This window comes from Protopterus annectens, chromosome 3.part0 (assembly GCF_019279795.1).
Source record: "Protopterus annectens isolate FY-2018-M chromosome 3.part0, PAN1.0, whole genome shotgun sequence".
In the NCBI taxonomy this organism is placed as follows: Eukaryota; Metazoa; Chordata; order Ceratodontiformes; family Protopteridae; genus Protopterus; species Protopterus annectens.
Genome location: NC_056731.1, coordinates 212,934,619 through 212,954,450, shown reverse-complemented (window position 1 = coordinate 212,954,450; position 19,832 = coordinate 212,934,619). Strand labels below are relative to the sequence as shown.

Genomic DNA, 19,832 nt, shown 5'->3' with positions numbered 1-19,832 from the left:
AAAGGAAATGCCCCAAAATTTATTATAGCCCACTTTGTTAAGAGAAATAATTCCTCATCGTACTATGTCGATGGCACAAACCTTAGGAATGACATTGTCATTAGAGACTTAGCCTTTTGGATGACTCCGTGTCTTTGATCATCAAGTCTCTACTGTATTTAGGAAAATTATTCTATCAGGCCTTTATAAAAATGTGCCATTTTAACATTGAAAATAATAAAAATATTCATACCTTCCCATTAGTGGCATTTTATAAGCATTGTCACCTGCTTATATCTCATGTTAAAGTCATTTCTAAATTGTGTGTGTAGCAATGCAGATAGGTAGTATTCTATTCTCCTGGTACATCACTTTGAGTTTTTGACTTTCAGCATTCCACTTTACCTTTGTAAATATTCAAAACAGTCAACACAGAAACACCAGCAACAGATGTTCTGTTCGGGGCTCTCTCTGAGGAAAAAAAATGCTATTGAAGTATGATCATAACTAAAATAGCAGTAGAAACAGAGTAAGTCATCCCTTGATTTCAAGCAAAAATATATATAGAGATGCAGAGATATGCAGAGTCGTCTTTTTTTCCAAATAGTAGCCTTTACTAAACCATTCCTTCTGGCAGATGAGTGCTTTTGTTGTCTTACAATTCAGTATTTCCTTTCTTATTTATACCCGGGTTAACAAACTTCCATTGTAATCCATATTAGCATAATAACAAAAGGAGTGTTAACTGATAGGTCCGAGGGGTCAAGGATCTCACCTATGAGTGGCAAGAAAATTAAAGAAGATTGGAGCTGGGTGCCAGAGGACCGGCCAGTGGAGTGAGCATTTGCATATATTCAAAAGAGTCTCAAAACTCACTGAGGTTGGAGAAAGGTATACATTCCTGTTAATTGCCACCACTGCATTGGATTAACAAACATACCTGTAGGGAAAACATGCCTCATTTATTGCAGGATACTGTAAACAAAATTTTAATTCCTGTTACACTCTCTCAAGGCCTCAAAAAATGTAACTTTTTGCTGCCTGTTTTAATAGTCCTTATTAAAATATACTCTTTTCTTTTGTAGTGAACAGTCTGCAAAAGCACTTGCTCCTTCACATACCATGGCTCAAAGTGAGCTGCAGTATTATGTGGATGACCAGCTAAACATCCCAAATATGATGCAGATACCCTCTATGTACAATCCTGTTTTATATAGTCTATCAGGGTGCTAAGCCGATCACTTAAGTTTACTTTGAACAAATTCCAACCATTTTGCTTTTTCTTTTTTTTAAGGTATTGCAGTCACACACAAATTCCTTTGCCAAACTTTGTGCTCCATCTCGGCAAATCTAGCAGTAAAATATGATAACATCTTGTGGTGTTCAATGGTCAAAATCTTCTAGGATCCCATTTCTCATCTCTATTGATAAGATAGTATTAGCTTGATCATAATACAAAACACCTTCCTTAACTATGATTTTCCAACATCATCACAAACTGCACTGATTGTGCATTATTCTTTTTTTTAAGCAAGAAACATCTTTATTAAATTATCACTTCTGGCATAGGCAATCATACAGTTATATAAGTAAAAACAAGCCAAATTGACATAATTCCAGCTGCAAGCATTTTACATCACAAACCATATTCCCATAGTCCTGCAAGCATTATACATCACTTCTAATTTACCCAGTCATTATCATTCAGACATTACATAGCTCATTCAAGTCCTGCTTTCTTTTAAACCTCATTCCTCCAGTGTATTTATTGTTCCCACAATTCCCATTCTTCCTATGTAATTTGCTTCTACCCCTTTAATTGCAATTGTTCATTTCTGTTACTCTATTCACTACTTCTAGTACAGTTGGTTTGGACTTTGATTTCCATTTCTAGTAATTGCTTTTTTGGAAGCTACCAAAATTTGATTCAGCAAGGCCTTACTATGTTTAGACAATTCCTCTGTATCATAGCTCAGAAAAATCATCAACCTAGTTACACCAATCTGCTCACCCAGTATATCTGACAGAGTAGTCTGCAGGGAATCTTTAAAATCTGCCAACTCATTTCACTCCCAGAAAATATGTTCCCAGTTACCCTTTCCTTCCCCATCACACCCCCAACATTTGCTGTCTAGCTGAGGAAAAAATTGTCTGGAGAATACTTGGGGTATAAAAATATGTATGTAAACATTTCCAAGCAAAAATCCTAAATATTCTAGATTTTGTTACATATTTGGGAGACATACATATATCTCCATTGTTTCATTGTGAATTCTTTATCCAATCTCTCTTACCAATCCTTTCTAACCTCCTCTGATTGATTCTTATTCTGTAGTTATCATGCAATATTTTATATGCTCTACTAATTAATCTGATGTTGTTAATCTTCTTTCCATTCATCACTGATGGGTCGGTTCTGAGCCTCTCGGAACCATGTCGGCCTAACACCAAGCTCGCGTACACAAAAAAAAAAAAACTCTTGAGCTAAGCTGCTACCCACAATGCCATTCTCCCTGTTACCTCAGATCTCGTTTGCCGCATAGCCATATAGCCACGTTTCACCGAGCTCTCAAGCTAAGTGGTATTTTTTGGATAAAGTTTTCATACATATCTTTTACCTAGTCACTTTATAAACTATCTCCTTTCTACTTTACTCGTTCCGTCCTATAATATCTGGTAACAAATCCAAAACTTTTCCATTTGGCACAGTTATAGACACTTGGTTGAAACCTATATACAAAAAGGTATCCCATATAGTTATAGACTCATGGGACTTTTTAAGCCGACTTACCCCTGACTTGTGTAAAGATGATGTGATATTCATAACAATCAATGTAGTAGACCTATTCTCATGCATTCCCAAAGAAGATGGAATGAGTCGGTTTAGTAACAGCATTCAATTATCATGGGAAAAGGTATTGTTGATTTTAGAATTTATGGATATAGTATTAAATCACAATTACATCTTTTATGAAGGGGAATATTATAGACAATGTAAAGGGGTGGCAATGGGGGCTGCCTGTGCTCCCATTTTTGCCAATTTAGTCCTTCTTGATTGGGAGGAAGAATATATATGTAACAGTAGATGGTATAGTTATATAAGTTGTTACGTAAGATTCTTGGAAGACATGTTTATCCTGTGGAATGGGTCCATTAAAGATTTGGAAATGTTTCTTAATTATCTTAATCTATCTAGTGATTATTTAAAGTTTACATACAATTATGATAAGAAAGGTATTTCTTATTTAGACATCTACATTTCCACGGTAAATGGTCTATTTACGTCCAAAATATATAGGAAAAATACATTTGGTAACTCGTATTTAGAATATTCTAGTTGTCACCCATACAGTCAGAAGCGTAGTATACTCAAGGGTCAATGTATTAGAGCAGCTAGAATGACTTCTGAATACAATGATATGCTTAAGGAATTAGACAACATAGGTAGCATGTTCAGTAAACGAGGGTACCCCATAGGATTGATTGATAACACTATTAAATATGTTAAAGAAAAATGGGGTAAAAAGTATAAACCTCTATTGGGTATAGGGCCTAGTGGAACTTCAGACACTATCTGTAGTCCAAGTAATAGTCAAGTTAACAACAAGTTTCAACGAGCATGTATATTCCAATACAGTACTCATGTTAAAGAACTACAAAAAAACGTGGAAGGAAATTGGAATATTATGAGAAATTATGAAAATATTTATAAGGTATTAGGAGAGCATCTTGTGTTTGTTTATAAAACAGGACACATTTTAAAGAACAAATTTGAGAGTAATCTCTTGATTAGTAAAAACAAAAGAAAGGAAGGTGGCACCCGTAAGTGTGGACAGTGCAACCAATGTTTTGCTGTAATGGAAGACGCCACCCTTACATTGGAAGATATTAATCAAATTGAAATAAGGTTTAAAAATGGTAACTGTCGTACCCAACATGTGATTTATTTAGCCAAATGTACAAAGTGCCCAAGTTATTATGTGGGAAAACTGACAGGTGCTTAAGAAATAGAATTTATGATCATTTTTACTGCATAAGAAAATAAGATGTACATAATGCATTATATAGACATCTTGTCAAAAGGTCAAGTTGCGATGCATTCAAATTTGCAATTTTAGAACAAATAATGGCTAATCCCAGGGGTGGTAATATTGTTAAGAAATTGGGAGAAAGAGAAACCAGGTGGCAAATTTTGTTAAATGCAACCGTACACCCAGGGATTAATGATAGTATTTCTATAAAGCCTGTTTTGGAATTTAAAACTTGAATAGAATGCACATTTAGGGTAGTAGGTTATTTATATGAATTTAAGTAATGATTGAATGGTGTTTTTACGATATCATACATATTGTGTTAATTTACTATTTTATGTTTTTATATGTTGCATATATATATATATATATATATATATATATATATATATATATGATATCAGCTTAGAATGATTTGTATATCGTATGAGTGATTTTTAACAAATGCACTGAGCACTTTAATTAATTAGTATATTTAACTGATTGATTAATCAACTAGTACTATTGGTTGAACTTTTGTATATAACCCAGCATGTAACTAAGGATCGTGTTCTGATTTAGTCTGTTATTCATAGGTTCATAGGTTCATACTAGCTATCTGCCCTAGGGCATATATAAGCCTAGCCAGAGTGTGTTTGGCTTTCGCCACCCATTTTAAATTAATTTTGCTATGCCCTTTTTCAAGGTTAGAATACTGTGCCTCTGTCTAACAGTGACATAGAAGTGATACCCGGGGTAAACCTACGATCTCCCATCCACTCATCAAGATTCCTCTTGAAGAGAGTCAGTGAGGGACTCTGCCTAACCTGGACTGGGATTTTATTCCAGAGTGAAGGGTGCCTCTGGGTTATGAATCTGTCCCTCCAGCATGTTCTATTTATTTCAGTGCTGAGGTTCAAGTCGCTCGAGCGCGTAGCTCGATGGGATTTGGATTTTCTGTGGTGCAGCATGTCCATTAATTCCGGGTTGGACATGGCTTTATACGTCAGGCACAGATCTCCTCTGAGTAGGTGGTATGCCACTGAGTAGAGCTGGAGTTTCTTTAACCGGGCAGCATATGGCATCTGTTTGAGCCCTTTGATCCTCTTGGTGAGGTACTTTTGGGGTCTTTCCAGTTGCTGCAGGTGTCTGGTAAGGTACATCCCAAAAGGGGCATTGTACTCAATTATGGGCCTGATGAGGGATGAGTAAAGAGGCACGATGACCTCCCCTGATCTAGATGTGAATCCCTTCTTGATTAGGTGGGCTATATAAAATGTTTTTCTAACCACTTTGGCCACGTGGTTGTCAAATGAGAGATTGCTATCAGCTTGGGTCCCCAGGTCCCTAATTACTTCTTCTGTACTTAATGGATTACCACCTATGTGGTAATTTGTGGGCACTTTGTTTTTGCCAAAGGGATAACTATACACTTTTTGGCATTTAGCTTGAGGCCATGGCTCTGGCACCAGTTGTCTGTTTCTATGAGGCCCTTTTGGAGGATGCTTGTGTCGGCTGGAGAGTCGATTATGGCGCCCAGTTTGCAGTCATCTGCGAACTTGGTCAGCCACAGTCCTTCCGTGTTGGCCTGTACCTCCGAGAAATATATACCGAACAAGAGAAGTCCCAGGACTGAGCCTTGTGGGATGCCACTTGTAACTGGTTTGGAGTCTGACATGGCTCCAGCAATTCTAACCATGTGGGTTCTGTCCTTGAGCCAGTTTGCAACCCATCTAGTGACATAGGGGTTTATATTTAAGCTAGTGAGCTTATCTATAATGCCCGAGTGGGGTATTGTATCGAAGGCTTTTGCGAGGTCCAGGTAGGCTATGTGGACCACCTTCCCCTCGTCAATGGCCTTGGTGACTGTTTCAAAGAAATTAACCAGGTTTAAGAGGCAGGATCTGCCCTTAACAAAGCTGAACTGGGTAGGATCCAGTGTCTGTAGGTCCCCAATATCTTTATTTATGAGGTCCATGATGATCCTTTCCATAGCTTTGCAGACCAAGCTAGTCAGGCTTATGGGGCGATAGTTTCCAGGATCCGTTGAGGCACCACCTTTGTGGAGAGGGACCACTGTTGCTGTACGCCACTCTTTGGGTACATATCCTGTAGTAAGGCTGAGATTGAACAGTAGTTTTATGTTTGGGTTTAGCTCTTCTTGGAGTTCATGTAGGACGCAGCCTGGGACACCGTCTAGTCCTATTGATGCTGTGTTTTTTGCTTTGGAGAGGGCGGCTCTTACCTGAGCATCTGAGATGTCAGGGGGGCAGCACTCTGCTGGGATAGATATTTGCCCTTTTGGTGGGGGGGGGGAGTTTGCACTGAACCTATCACTAGGATGTTGGCAATGTCTGTGGGCTTGGTGTATTTTTTGTCATTTTGGACTAATTCTGAGCATATCTGGGAATTCCCACCCAGGTTCCTAACATAACTAAAGAAAGCCTTGTGATTATCCTTAGTGTCCTGTGCAATTTTTCTCTCTAGGCTGGCCTTAGACGATTTTATGAGTGCCCATAGTTTTTTGCTAATACTGATCAGAGATGCCTTCCCTTTTTGGGATTTTGCTCTATCATGTAGTAGCTTCCTCCTTCTGTTGTATAGTTTGTTTATGGCTGGGGTCCACCAGACAGGACGTCTGCCTTTGGAGGATTGGGTCTTGGTTTTATTTGGGATTGCATGATCCATGCATTCCTGAAGGTGTTCATAGAATGCGTTTATAAAGGATTCTGTGGTCTGGGCCGTATTTTCCACAGGCCCGGGAGCTTTGAAGGATTCCACCTCGGTTCTGAGGAGTGTGAAATTTGCTTTAGAGAAGTTTTTCACTGTGGTTTTCTGGGCAGGGGGTGGGGTCGGGATGTGAATATCCAGTGAGATTAGTTTATGGTCTGATCTTACCAGTGAGGGATACACTTCTGGTCTGGAGCATAGAGTCCCCATGTTGGTGATGATCAGGTCCAGTATGTTTTCCCTCTTGTGGGAGTGGTAACAAGTTGTTCCATAGCATTTGAGTTTATAAATTCTAGGAACCTTTGGGTTAGGGTGTTGGAGCTAGAGTAATGCTCCCAGTCTATGTTTGGGTAGTTGAAATCGCCCAATATAATGGTGTTTGGAGAGACCTTCATATTTTCCAGTGTTCTCAGGAAGGCCGAGTGGGGTTTCTGGGTTTGGGAGGATGGTCTGTAGCAGGCTATAAACTGGAAGGCAGTTTTACCCACTGTTAGTTGCACATGGATAGTCTCTGATGCTTTGTGCTGTGCCACCAACCTGGAGGTGTGGGTATCTTTGACGAATATTGATACTCCCCCTCCTTTTGTGGTTCGGTCCAAGTTTTGGGGCCGAAAAGCATGGTATGAGGTATAACCTGGTAGTGCTGGGGTGCTCTCGGGAGCCTTGAACCAGGTTTCTGTTACTGCACAGATATCGATGTTCTCCATGCTAAGGAGAGTTTCAAGTGCGTGCATCTTGAGGTTTAGACTTCTGGCGTTGAGTAGTATTACTCTTAATTTCTTATCCCTTGTGATACCTATGGAGGTGGGTTTGTCTTTTGAGCCTTGCCTAAAAAAGGCACTATGGGGGTAGCAAGAGAATTTGCCAATATCCAAAAGCCCAGGGGTGACAGGTGCAAGCCGTTCCTAGCGAAGCATCGTGGCTTGTCGAGCATGTCATCCCAGGCTGACATGCATTGGATCCCCTTTGAATGACACCAATACTTAAGCCAATTGTTGAAATTGATCATCTTGTCTTCATATTGTAGCATCATTCTTGGTGAGGGTAAGATGCTACTCAAGGTCAGGGTCATACCGGCCTGGGCTACATGCTCAGAGAGCTCCTCTATGTCTCTTTTCATGTAGTCCAGGGAGGTACGTCTCAGGTCATTCACACCAGCATGGACAATGACTGAGTCATATTTGTACTTGCCTTGGAGTGACCTGAGTGTTTGTGTTATGTGGCGGATCCTAGCGCCTGACAGGCAGCTCACCGTGACCTTCTCCTTGTTCAGCCTGGTGAGCGGGATGTCAGTGTGCCTGACGACAGAGTCACCTATTACAAGTGTTTCAGGTGTGTTGTTTAGCCTTAAGGCTATGACTGTTCGGCACACTGGCTTTGTGAGCTATGTGTTGCACATGTTTTGTTTTGGGGTAGCGGTTGCTTGGGTGTCTGCTTTGGAGGTCTCTGCTGCTTAGGCAGATTTTTATTTAGAGCCTCTGAGTATGTTTTTGTGTGTTTATGTGTTTGGTTTGCTGTCGTGGTAGGTCTATGTGAGATTGGAATTGTAGTGAGTGTGGATGAAAGTGCTTAATGAGGAGTAACGAAGAGTTGTGTAATTGTAAATAAAGAAGTGTTCTTTCTGGATCTACACTTGTGTTATTTGTGGGACCTAGACACCTAGTACAGTGAACAGGAGTTTTGTGTGCAACTTTTAATTGTATCTTTCTCATACCTAGCTACCCATTGGGTAATTCTTCTTACCATCACTGGTACGCCCTCTCCTTACCCTTGTGGTATCTCTTGATACCATTGTTGGTATCTTCTTTCCTCTATCTTTCCTGACTCTAGTGTAGTAAACTTGTTATTGTGTTTGTGGACATGTCTGAGAAAAAAGGATCTTCGGGGTTTAAGCATTGCACCTCTTGCAATGATAATCTTCCTAATAGCGACTCTTGAGATGACAGCGTTTATTGCCTGGGGGTTCCTCATCTCTCTGTTCAACCCCCCTGTCAAATCTGTTAAAGTTTCAGTCAGCGGACACGGAATGAACATAAGAACAAATTGATTTTGAAAGGCCTTTTTGCCTCTTCTTCTCAGAGGCCCTTTCTGTGTTGGAGGTCTCAACCCCTCCAATGAAGACAAGAAACGTCTCCACTCTGATCCCTCTTCGCCTACTGATGATAGAGGTAAGATGCCTAAACATAAGGCCCACAAAACTTCCTCGGAGCATAGACTTGCTACTTCGGCTCCAACTACTTCTGTTCCGAGCTCTGCTCTGAATACTATTACAACTCAAGCTTTGGATACTACCAGATTTTTGATGTCGGTGCCAACTTCGGCACCGACTCCTCCAGCTATGGCACCGACCTTGCCTTCAACTACATCGAAAGTGATGCCAACCTCTGCCACTACTTTGGAACCGATGACATTGACTCCGAGTGCCCCATCGGCACCGAGCCCTTTTACTGCACCATTGATTCCTTTGCTTCCTGTCTCCAAATTAGAGACTACAGTGCCACTAGCTTAGACACCATTGACCCGATACTCCCCCTCTTTGGATCTGTTCCTGGGTCAAATGTATAGCCCTTTTTTGGATCGACCCGACTCCCCTTCAGGAGTATCCACAAGGTCCATCAGGAGTCTGTCTGAACTTGATGTGGTGTGCCTGTTGGAGCAGCTGTTAATGGCCAGAGGGACACCAAATGTTCCAAAGACTCATCCTCCTCTGGGACTTGAGTCTATGTCTCCTAGGACTCTGACGTATTCTCCTCCTTCGGACTCATTGGCTCTGAAGCCCATTGCTCCAACGTCTCTTGTGGAACCCCATTCCTCTGTGCCGACAGTGACTGTCACTGAGACCTCGAGACCATCCCTTTGGTTCTCAGTTCCGATGGAACTGTCCCTTCCTCAGACACATGGTTGGGAGGCGGAATCCTCAGTTCAGGGCACGATTCTGAGTGTTTTATCTGTTCCGTCCTTGGATCCAGGGATAATGCCTACCCCGATCCTGCTTGAGGCTCCATCTCTGGGAGTGGGTCTGGCGGAGTGGGGTGTGACCCTGGTTCTGAGCTTGTCCTTCTTGGTTCTGGGCTCCCACTCCTCTTCAGGCGGGCTTGCTTTCTGGGTGATGGAGAGGGTGCTTGCTTCGGGAAGTGCTCCTCCGATGGAACTGCATCCTGCTCTCTCTGAGCTACAGCTACCATGAGCCACCTCCCAGGGACACCGGGAGGAGAAGCCTCAGGAAACCCCAATTCGGGGTACCCACCCTTCCAAGTCTTCCTCAGATATTCCCACTGAGGAACCTCCTCGGAAGAAGGCGTGCAAGAGGAAGCACACATAGACTCTCCTGAAGAGTCTTTGACAGAAGACACGGACTACGATGATAGGGAGGGGTCCCCATGGTCACCCCCGGAACATGTCTCCTTCGGAGACATCCTGGATGTATTAAAGCAGAGGGGTGGCTTTAAGCCCTCCAACCCCTCCTCGGAGGAATCCATGTTCCTGCAGGCTTTTCGCTCCCAGCCTTCTACCTCTTGGGTGACCCCACCTACTGACAAGTTAATCCACCTCATTGTGCAGTGTGCTTGGCAGAACCCTGACTCTGTTGAGGCCATTTCCCGGAGATCTGATAAGATTCTTTCTCCCCCGGAAGAGCATCCACACTGGTCCAAAGGTTTGCCAGTTGACGCTATGGTGGTGGCGGCAGCCACTAAAAAGGATCTAGCGGAAGAAAGTCCTACTGTCCATCCTCCCAAAAGGGAATCTCGGGCTCTGGACAGGTTGGGGAAGTGAGTCTTTGCTTCAGCAACCTTTGCTGTCAGGTCCCTGAACTACTTAGCACACTTCACGAGGTTCCAAAAAGATCTAATTACCGAACTTTCTGGATCCGTCGCAGGTCAAGTTTCTGATGAGGCACGGGACAAGTTTGCCTCTCAACTTGCCACCTTTGAATCTATTTCCAATTCGTCCTTGAGGCTGCTCTCCCATACAACTGAAGGGGTGGCCAGAGCTGCAGGTACAGGCATAGTTATGAGGCGTCATGCCTGGATGCGCATATGCGACCTCGCAGACTCCTTCAAGTCCTCCTTTTTGAATGCCTCTATTGAAGCATCTTCCTTATTTGGTTCTAAAGTGAAGGACATGCTAGCCAGGTGTGAGCAAGACAGAAAGACTTGGTCTGCCACTGGCCTATGTTATTCCAAGCCTCAACGTTCCTTTTCCAGGAACCAGAGGAGTGGGAAAATCTGGTACAAGAAATCTCAGGGTCCTTTCCATAACGCACATGGTGAGGATTCACCCACTGGCAGAGGGGGTTACAGTGGTGGAAGATGCCCCTTTAGGGGCAGAGGGGGTCCCCGAAACCAAGACTCCAGAGATTCCTTCTCTGGGCAGTCTTAACACTCCTGAAGCATTGCCTGATTGCTTTCCTCTGGAAACAGTCGGGGCTCATTTTTCTCTGCACCAAACTGCCTGGCGCTCTATTACAAATGATCGATGGTTGCAGAGAAAAATCTCCAGAGGCTATTACATCCCTCTAACCTCCTGTCCAAAACCTACAAAAAAACCTTCCCAATGTTCCACCCAATCAAAGGGAAGAAGCGGCTTCAGAGATAACAAAGCTGTGTCAAAAAAGAGTCATCCAACCAGTCCCTCCAGACCAATGCAGATCCGGGTTTTACTCAAGATTCTTTTTAGTGCCAAAAAAGACCGGGGACTGGAGACCCATCCTGGATCTCAGCCACGTAAACAAATCAGTTGTGCAAACCAAATTCTGCATGGTCACTATTCAATCCATTCTCCCTTTTTTAAGGGAGGATGCTTGGATGTACTCTATAAAGATCCAGGATGCATATTAGCACAGCAAAATGGACAAATGCTCCAGGAGTCTCCTTTGCTTCCGGCTAGGAGCCAATTGTTACCAGATCCAAGACCTGCCATTCGATCTCTTGATGGCCCCCAGAGTGTACACGAAATATCTAGCAGTGGTGATAGCTGAGACATCAAGGATTCCAGGTGTTTCCATATTTGGATGGTTGGCTCCTCTCCGCCCCCATGAAGCGTTTTCTGACTATGGCCCTCCAATACACCCTTTCACTAGCAGAGTCCCTGGGAATCACTGTACACTGGGAGAAATCCAACTTAGTACCTACCCAACAGGTGGAATTTATAGGGGCAGTTTTCAATACTCTATCCTGTCTGGTATCTCTCCCAGCTCACAGGCTTCAGAGGTTAAAACTGCAAGTGCATGTGATACTCTGTCAAAAGAAGGTGTCAGCAAGGGAAGTTCTCCATGCTCTGAGGTCCATTGCTGCAGCCATTCCAATAGTTCCTCTGGCAAGGTTACACATGAGACTGTTACAATGGCTCCTATTGTCCCAGTGGTTTGCAAATCTTCACCCCCTAAATTTGCAGGTGCTCATCACCATCTCTTGCAAGCAAGATCTCCTTTGGTGGATGAGGCCAGATGCAGAACTTTGGTGTTGCCCCTTTCAGCCCCCTCAACCCAATGCCACTGTGACCATGGATGTTTCCCTGACAGGGTGGGGGGGCCATTTTCAGGGAAAGATAGTCCAAGGCACATGGTCGAGCTTAGAGGCCAACCTGCATATCAATGTTCTGGAGTTAAGAGTGGTGCTGTTAACGTTACAGACATTACATCCACTTCTCCCCCTGGAACGATTGCAGTTCAGTCAGACAATATGTCAGTAGTTTGGTACATCAACAAACAAGGAAGAACCAAATCCTACCCCCTGTGTCGAGAGGCCATGAGAATTTGGCACTGGGTGATAGCTTCCAACCGCTTTCTAATAGCAAAGCACATCCCGGGGAGTTCCAATGTGATTGCGGACAGATTGAGCAGATGCATTCTCCTTCCACACAAGTGGTCTCTCAATCCCAAAGTTACGGCAGAAATTTTCAGTCAGTGGGGCCAGCCCTGCTGCGACCTCTTCACCTCCCCTACGAACAACAAATGCAACAGCTACTTTGCCCTCTTTCCCCCAGAGGGGGAGTCCATGAGAGACTCACAAATGGCCCATGGGTCTCCTCTACTCCTATCCTCCAATTCCCTTTATACCTCTATTCTTAAAGAAGGCTACTCGGTTGAGATGCAAGGTGATCCTCATTGCCCCATTCTGGCCTCGTCAAGTGTGGTTCCCCTTCCTCCGCCCTCATCTGTTACATCCTCTATGGATCTTGGACAGTCATCCAGACTTGATTTCTTACCCCCAAGGGTTGACTCACCCAAATCTGTCCAGTCTCAAGCTGACGGCTTGGTTTCTCCACTTCCATTAGTCACCAGGCAGGAAGCCCTTTCCTCACTTGTTCGCGATATTATTCTGGCCTCCTATAAACCATACACCAGAAAACTTTATAGAGATAAATGAAAAAGGTTTTCTCTATGGTCTAAAGAACGGACGCTAGATCCCTTCTCAGCTCCAGTCTCTGTTATCCTTCAGTACCTATCTGAGTTCTTTGAAAACGGAGCATCAGCCTCTACCATACAAGTCCATTTAGCAGCAATTTCCAATTTCCATAACGGATTAGAGGGCACTCCACTTATGTCCATTTGTCTATGCAAAACCTTTCTCAAAGTAGTGTTTCACAGCAGACCTCCAATTAGGCGTCCCTTAGAGATGTGGAATCTGTCCATAGTACTGCAGTCACTGTCTCAACCCCCCTTTGAGCCTGCTGTAAAATGTGATCTCAAGTTTCTCTCACAGAAATCTCTCTTTTTGGTAGCTGTCACTTCAGCTAGACAGATCTCAGAATTACTGGCCTTATGCATCAAGAGACCATACCTAATACTTCATAAAGACAGAGTATCTCTACGTACTAATCCATCCTTTCTCCCCAAAGTGGTTTCTGATTTTTCTGTGAACCAATCCATCGAGCTCCCAGTGTTTTTCCTGAACTATTCGAATAAAGGAGAGTATTGCCTACACTCCTTGGATGTGCATAGGCAACTACGTTTTCACCTAGACAGGACTAAGTCTATCCGCAAGTCAGACCAACTTTTCATTTCCTTCTCTGGTCCAAGAACGGGATATGCTGTTTCAAAAGTCACTTTATCAAAGTGGCTCAGAGATTGCATTTCTTTTTCATATTCATGGGCAAATTAGCCTAGACCTTACAATATCAAAGCACATTCAACTAGAGCTATAGCAACCTCTGTAGCCTTTCACTCCAGAGCCTCTATGGACGACATTTGCACAGCAGCCATTTGGGCTAAACCACACAATTTCAGCAAAAATTACAAGTTGGATATGGTCTCCAGGGGAAGAGCGGCCTTCAGCTCAGTGGTGCTCAGGAATGTTCTTCCATAAGGGCCACCCAGGTTTCTCAGGTAGCTTGGGATTCTGTCCCATCAATGATGAATGGAAAGAAGATTAACAACATCAGAGAAAGAAGTTATGTCTCACCATAACATTCCATCTGTGTTGTTGATCTTCTTCCATTCTTCACACCCCACCCTCCGTCCCCCACCAAAGGCTCCTGGTGGATCTCATTGGTCCTTGTAGTGTGTCAGTTTTTTGCGTAGAAATGGCCTCTGCTTTATTTCTATATGTCTTATGCAAACTCGATCTGAGGTAACAGGAAGAAGGGCATTGTGGGTAGCAGCTTAACTCAAGAGTTTTTTTTTTTTTTTTGTGGTGTATGCGAGCTTGGTATTAGGCTGACCCGGTTCCGAGGGGCTCAGAACCGACCCATAAGTGATGAATGGAAGAAGATCAACAACACAGATGGAATGTTATGGTAAGACATAACTTCTTTTTCCTTTGTTAATGGCAGCTTCTGTTTTAGATTCTACTAAAAACTCTACTAGTGCTGGTCTTTCATTTAGGATGCCCCTGTTTCTTTCTCTTTGCCTATACTCTGATATCAATCCTTGATAGGATCCTTGACAGGAAAGGCAATCTCTAACCTGCAGTCCAAATAAATTCTTGGCATCTTCCCAGTCTATTACCTTTTCCTGTCTAGTTATTTGCTCCCAGTACCTTGGTTCCTTTTCTAATTTTCTCCAATAAATTCCAGCCCCTCTTGCCTATTATCTGTATCTCTAATTGCAGTCATCCCTATCAGCAGAATCTCCTTTCTCCATTCCCATGTTGGCTTAGTTCTTAGAATACTTTATGCTACTTTATGAATATTATATTCTGTATGATTGTCATTAGTCTCCTTAAAGATCTGCATCCAAAATCCCAGTCTGTTCTTCTTCCCCCATTTCATCATCATCTCTACACTTTGAACTATAGGTTTCTGCTTGTGATGTGTATAGGAACCTTAACTGTGTTGCTCTAAAATACCCCTTCAAAATGGGTAATCCCAGTCCCTCTTGTTTTTTTGGAAGAATCAGCTTATCCCACTTGATTTGCCGTCTTCTCCTCACAGATAAAATCCTTCAGCTCTATCCATATCCATATGACAGAGCTTCCAATTTTTCTGTTTTTGCATTATCTTTTAATTAGTCTCTTCCCACATATCCTTAGCTCCCACACTGGAATGATAGTGCATTATCCTTGAGAATCTCCTAGTCTGCTTTCACCATTCACACCTCAGATGCAACCACTGAGGTAATTGTTTTCAGAACTCCTTCAGCAGGCATGGCTTCCATGATAAAACAGCAGTTGAGACCACTCATTAAAAATTACTCTGCAAAATTACCTCTTTGGTGTTCATGCTGATACTTGGTGCTGGTTAACAGAAGTATTATACAATGACTCCTCTAAAACGTGCACGCTGATTGGCCAGCCCAACCAGCGTGCCCGTTGTAAATCCCTCAATATACTAACGGAAAAAGGTCCGGTCGCCCGGACTTTTTCCGTTAGTATAAAACACTGTCTCGCTATGTTAAAAGAGTTTAACATAGCGACAGGTTTAAAAAGCAACGCAGATCTCCGTTGCTTTTTTAAAGCTGTCTCGCTATGTTAAACTCCTTTAACATAGCGACACAGTGTGTAAAAAGCAACGGAGATCTTGCGATCTCTGTTGCTTTTAACCTGTCTCGCTATGTTAAATGACTTTAACATCGCGAGACAGCCTTAAAATAAGCAACGGAGATCTCCATTGCTTATTTTAAAGCTGTCTCGCTATGTTAAACCCATTTAATATAGCGAGACAGTAAAAAGCAACGGAGATCTTGCGTTCTCCGTTGCTTTTATCACAACTCTGATGTACTGCGTAGGCATGCGCAGTACATCAGAACTGCCGCGGAACACCAGACAGTTGCGGAAGGGCAGCAAAGAGGCATTATACAATGCCATTATTTAAGAAAAGTAATTATTTTTTTTCTTAAATAATGTCATTGTATAATAGCAATAACCCACTTCTGGGTGTGGGTAATGCTGGATTTACCCACGGTTGTCTTTGTTTCGCCCTCGGGACCAAACCACGCCAACCGTGGGTAAATCCAGCATTACCCACACCCAGGCGTGGGTTATTGCTATATTCTCACACCTCTGAACACTCCATCTACTATTGTACTTAAAAAAGAGCAACATTACATGTCAGATTATAAATAATAGGCTAATGTCATCCACAATTACTCTATGGGAAGTATCTAAAGTCTCTGCTTTATTCTGTTTTTTTTTGTAAAGTACTTTACATTCTACTCCTAGTGTTTTAATAGACATCCTTGAGTAATCCTCTTTTTAACAGTATCAGCTTTCCAGGGATATAGCTCTTGCATCCCCAACCACACTTAAAAGTCAAGTCAGCTCAGATTAAGGGTCAGGTGTTTGGTTCTAGCGAAAGACTGCAAAATTCCACACAGACTTGTAGCGTGTCACTATTCAGTGGATGTCATAACTGTAGAAGATTTTTGTTAATACAGAGTGTTGTGTTTTGTGTTTCAACCTGAATTGCCACATAGTTGCTGTCTAGAGAATAAGCTAATGTACAAGGCTAAGTGGAGGACATTTTTGACTATTTATTAACCTTTGATTAGATCTTTATTTTTTAAGATTTTCATCTTTAGATCTTGCATTTAAATCCAATGTGTAAGAGTACAAGAGCAAAGAGCACTGGTTATACTTGGCTATACCTAACTTCTAATACTGAAGTCACTCAATTTACCAGGTGTGTGCCTTACTTACTACAGCAGTGGGCATGTGTAGTAGTTAGCATATCCACTGTATTGCTGTGCCTTAAACAGGCAAAATCAACCATGCTACTTGTAATGCCAGTGATCTGAGAAGAGGCCTAAAGCTGGAGGCACTTGAAAGACAGGGCACACAGCTTCAAGCTCAAAAGCATCTGAGAAAGACCCTGAAAATTCTGCACTATAAAAAAACAGATTATCTGCTATGTGTATTTTTGGTGGGGGGATATTTTAACTGCAGTACATGTTCTGCAATAATTAATTATTAAATTAAAACAAATGACAACAGAAATTACTTCCACATACCAGCAGATTTAACTATCTCACATGCTTATGTATGATGGCTTGAAAGTCAGACCTTTAGCCACAGCTGTTACTGTGAGGGCATTTGTTTATGGAGACAAAAAGACAACAGAGAGAGAAAGAGAAAGAAATATTAAATCTGGGCAAACAAAAACAACAAACATAAAGGTGGTGGGCTGACAGTGTGCTGCACACACATGATGTTTTACTAATAAAGTATTTTTTGCTGTGTTTTAAGTTTGGGCCTCCATCTGTGTGTAGCGTGCTGCTAGCCCCCCACCTTTTTGGTTGGTTTCATATAGGTGGTTTACCCAAATATATTGTTTATTTGAAAAACAACAAACATGCAAATGTAGAAGCTGAAAAATATACTTATTTATCATGTTGAACAATTTTAACTTCTGAGTCTTGCTAACACTGTACTTAAATGAAAAGCATGTTTTCCAAAAGACAGGCAGGCTATTACCAGGGAGCTTTTTCTGCATCATTAAGTAATCATTATTAAAGAACAGGAAGATTGCACATTTAATTAATAAGCAGATGAACTTCTAGGAAGAGGCACTTATATTTTAAACAAAGGAGGTTCTGAATAAATATAAATATATAAATCATGCAATATGTTAATATTAATAATAATGATAGTATTAATAATGTATTATAATATATAATAAGTAAAAATGTCAACATATGAAAACTAAAACTGTTTCATATTCTTGTTTAAAGACAATATTGGTATACAGGTGTGTACAGCTTTCTTTTCTGTTGTTTCTTTGGGTATTTAAGCTCAAGTGAGTAGAAAATCTAATACTTTTCATCCTTTTTCCTTTAGTCGGAACTGACCAAACAACAGAATGACTTTAAGATTGAGTTAAAGCAACTGGAAGATGAGCTCCTAAATCGTCTATCTGCTGCTGAGGGAAACTTCCTTGGAGATACTGTTCTAGTGGAAAAACTAGAAACTACAAAATCAACTGCAGCTGAGATTGAGTGTAAGGTGAGAACTGTGAGCCATTCAAATGCTCTTGAGAAGAATGTTGATTTAGTTTTAAGGATTACTGTTAGACTGTGTGCTGTACATGTACATTCATAGACAAGCATGGCTGTAATTTCTAGCCAGCAAAACTTGGTCATGTGTTTCGGTATTCAAGTACTTAACATATGGAGGAGACACTTTTGCATCAAGGACTATGACTGCCATGTTCTGAAGCCCTTTGCTATCTCTGCTACAACATCTGTTGCAAAAAGTTATAGAAGCTCTGTGCAGGTATACTAATATTATTACCAATACGGCTTGAAAATCAGTCTGTGCTCCAAGCCGAACAACTGTGAATCCACCATTAGCTTGCACAGGCCAGTCAAAAACTCTTCTACAGTGCCAATTTTCCCTGCCCTAAATATGATTTTGCTAAAATAAGTGAGTAATTTATTTTTCTTTATTGCTTTAGATAGGTAATGAAGGCAGTATAATAGTCTCTCGATGGGTAAACAGCCTAAACAATTCTCTCTCGACTCTGTTTAAGATTTTAGCTTTTTTTTAGTAATGTATAAGATAATGCTCTGCAAATACTTGAATTTCTTTTTCAGAACTATGAAAACTGTTAAAAAATTCATGTTAATAATACTAAAGCTTCCTGAAGTGTTTCAAAGCAAAACTATTTACTTAATAATAAAACAGTGACATATAACACTTAGAAAAAAACATGCAAGTAAATATTTAAAAAAAATGCATTGTACAACCTGTCCATCCCCACTCAGATAGCTGTGGCAGAGTGCTGTTTTTGTTTTGTTTAAGAAATTATTCTGGAAAGTGGATTATTTCCAGAATACAAGGTAATCTGACCCAAAACAAATTCAGAAACAAAATATACAGTGTGCAAGTGAAATATACCAGGTGGATTTTAAAAAGGAATTGCTGTGTAGGCCTGGTATACAGTGAGTAACTCTGATGCATAAGAGACACAAAGACTTTTATTCACTTTTTCTAGGAAAATACTGTAAAATTCCAGAATTTGGACTGAACACTAGGACATGGAATTTAATGTTTTAGAGCATGTTTAGAGCATAACCCTTTTTCATCATAATGTATTTCTTCTTAAATGCCCTGCTTGTAAAACTGGCATTTTGCTTTATTCACTGTTCGTACTTAGAATCAGTGTTATTCATTTATTCTGTAATGCCTGCTTTATCCAGTTCATGTTTACAGATCAGTATGTCTTATGAGAAGAATTTTTGAAACAGGGTACATACACAAGTTATTCTGCTCTGTACAAAGGAATAACACTTCACAGACTGTGCATACAGATATTTCTGAGTCTGTCTTGCATATCAGCATTACACTGGTATAAATTATTTGCACTATGTTTACCATTTGTGCCTTACTGTGTAATGCATATATACAGCATGCCCCCACATGTAAACAGTATTCCAAATTTTTCTGTATCCTATTTGTCATATAAGATGAACGGCATAGTGGCACAGCAGATAGCATTGTTGGCTCACAGCAAGAGGTTTCCTGGTTTGTTTTACGGCTGGGGTGCATGCTGTGCAGAGGCTGCATGCCCTCCCTGTGTTCATGTGGGTTTCCTCCAGGTGCTCAAGTTCCCTCCTAAATTCTAAAGACATGCAGTAGTTGGAATGGATACTCTAAACTGGCCATAGGTGTGAGTGCTTGGTGTGGAAGAACTACTGAGGCAGGGCTAGTCACCCAATGGTGTGAACCTTGGCAATAG

General features: G+C 41.5%; 1 protein-coding gene across 1 annotated transcript in view; it reads left to right on the top strand.

The window, feature by feature from the left end:
• The window catches only part of DNAH11 (dynein axonemal heavy chain 11), a 4,606,558-nt gene that overhangs the window by 3,650,897 nt on the left and 935,829 nt on the right, over window positions 1-19,832 (top strand). The window contains exon 67 of the mRNA XM_044065542.1: window positions 17,933-18,097. Coding sequence (XP_043921477.1) covers window positions 17,933-18,097 — 165 coding nt within the window. The remainder of the gene's footprint in view (window positions 1-17,932; window positions 18,098-19,832) is intronic.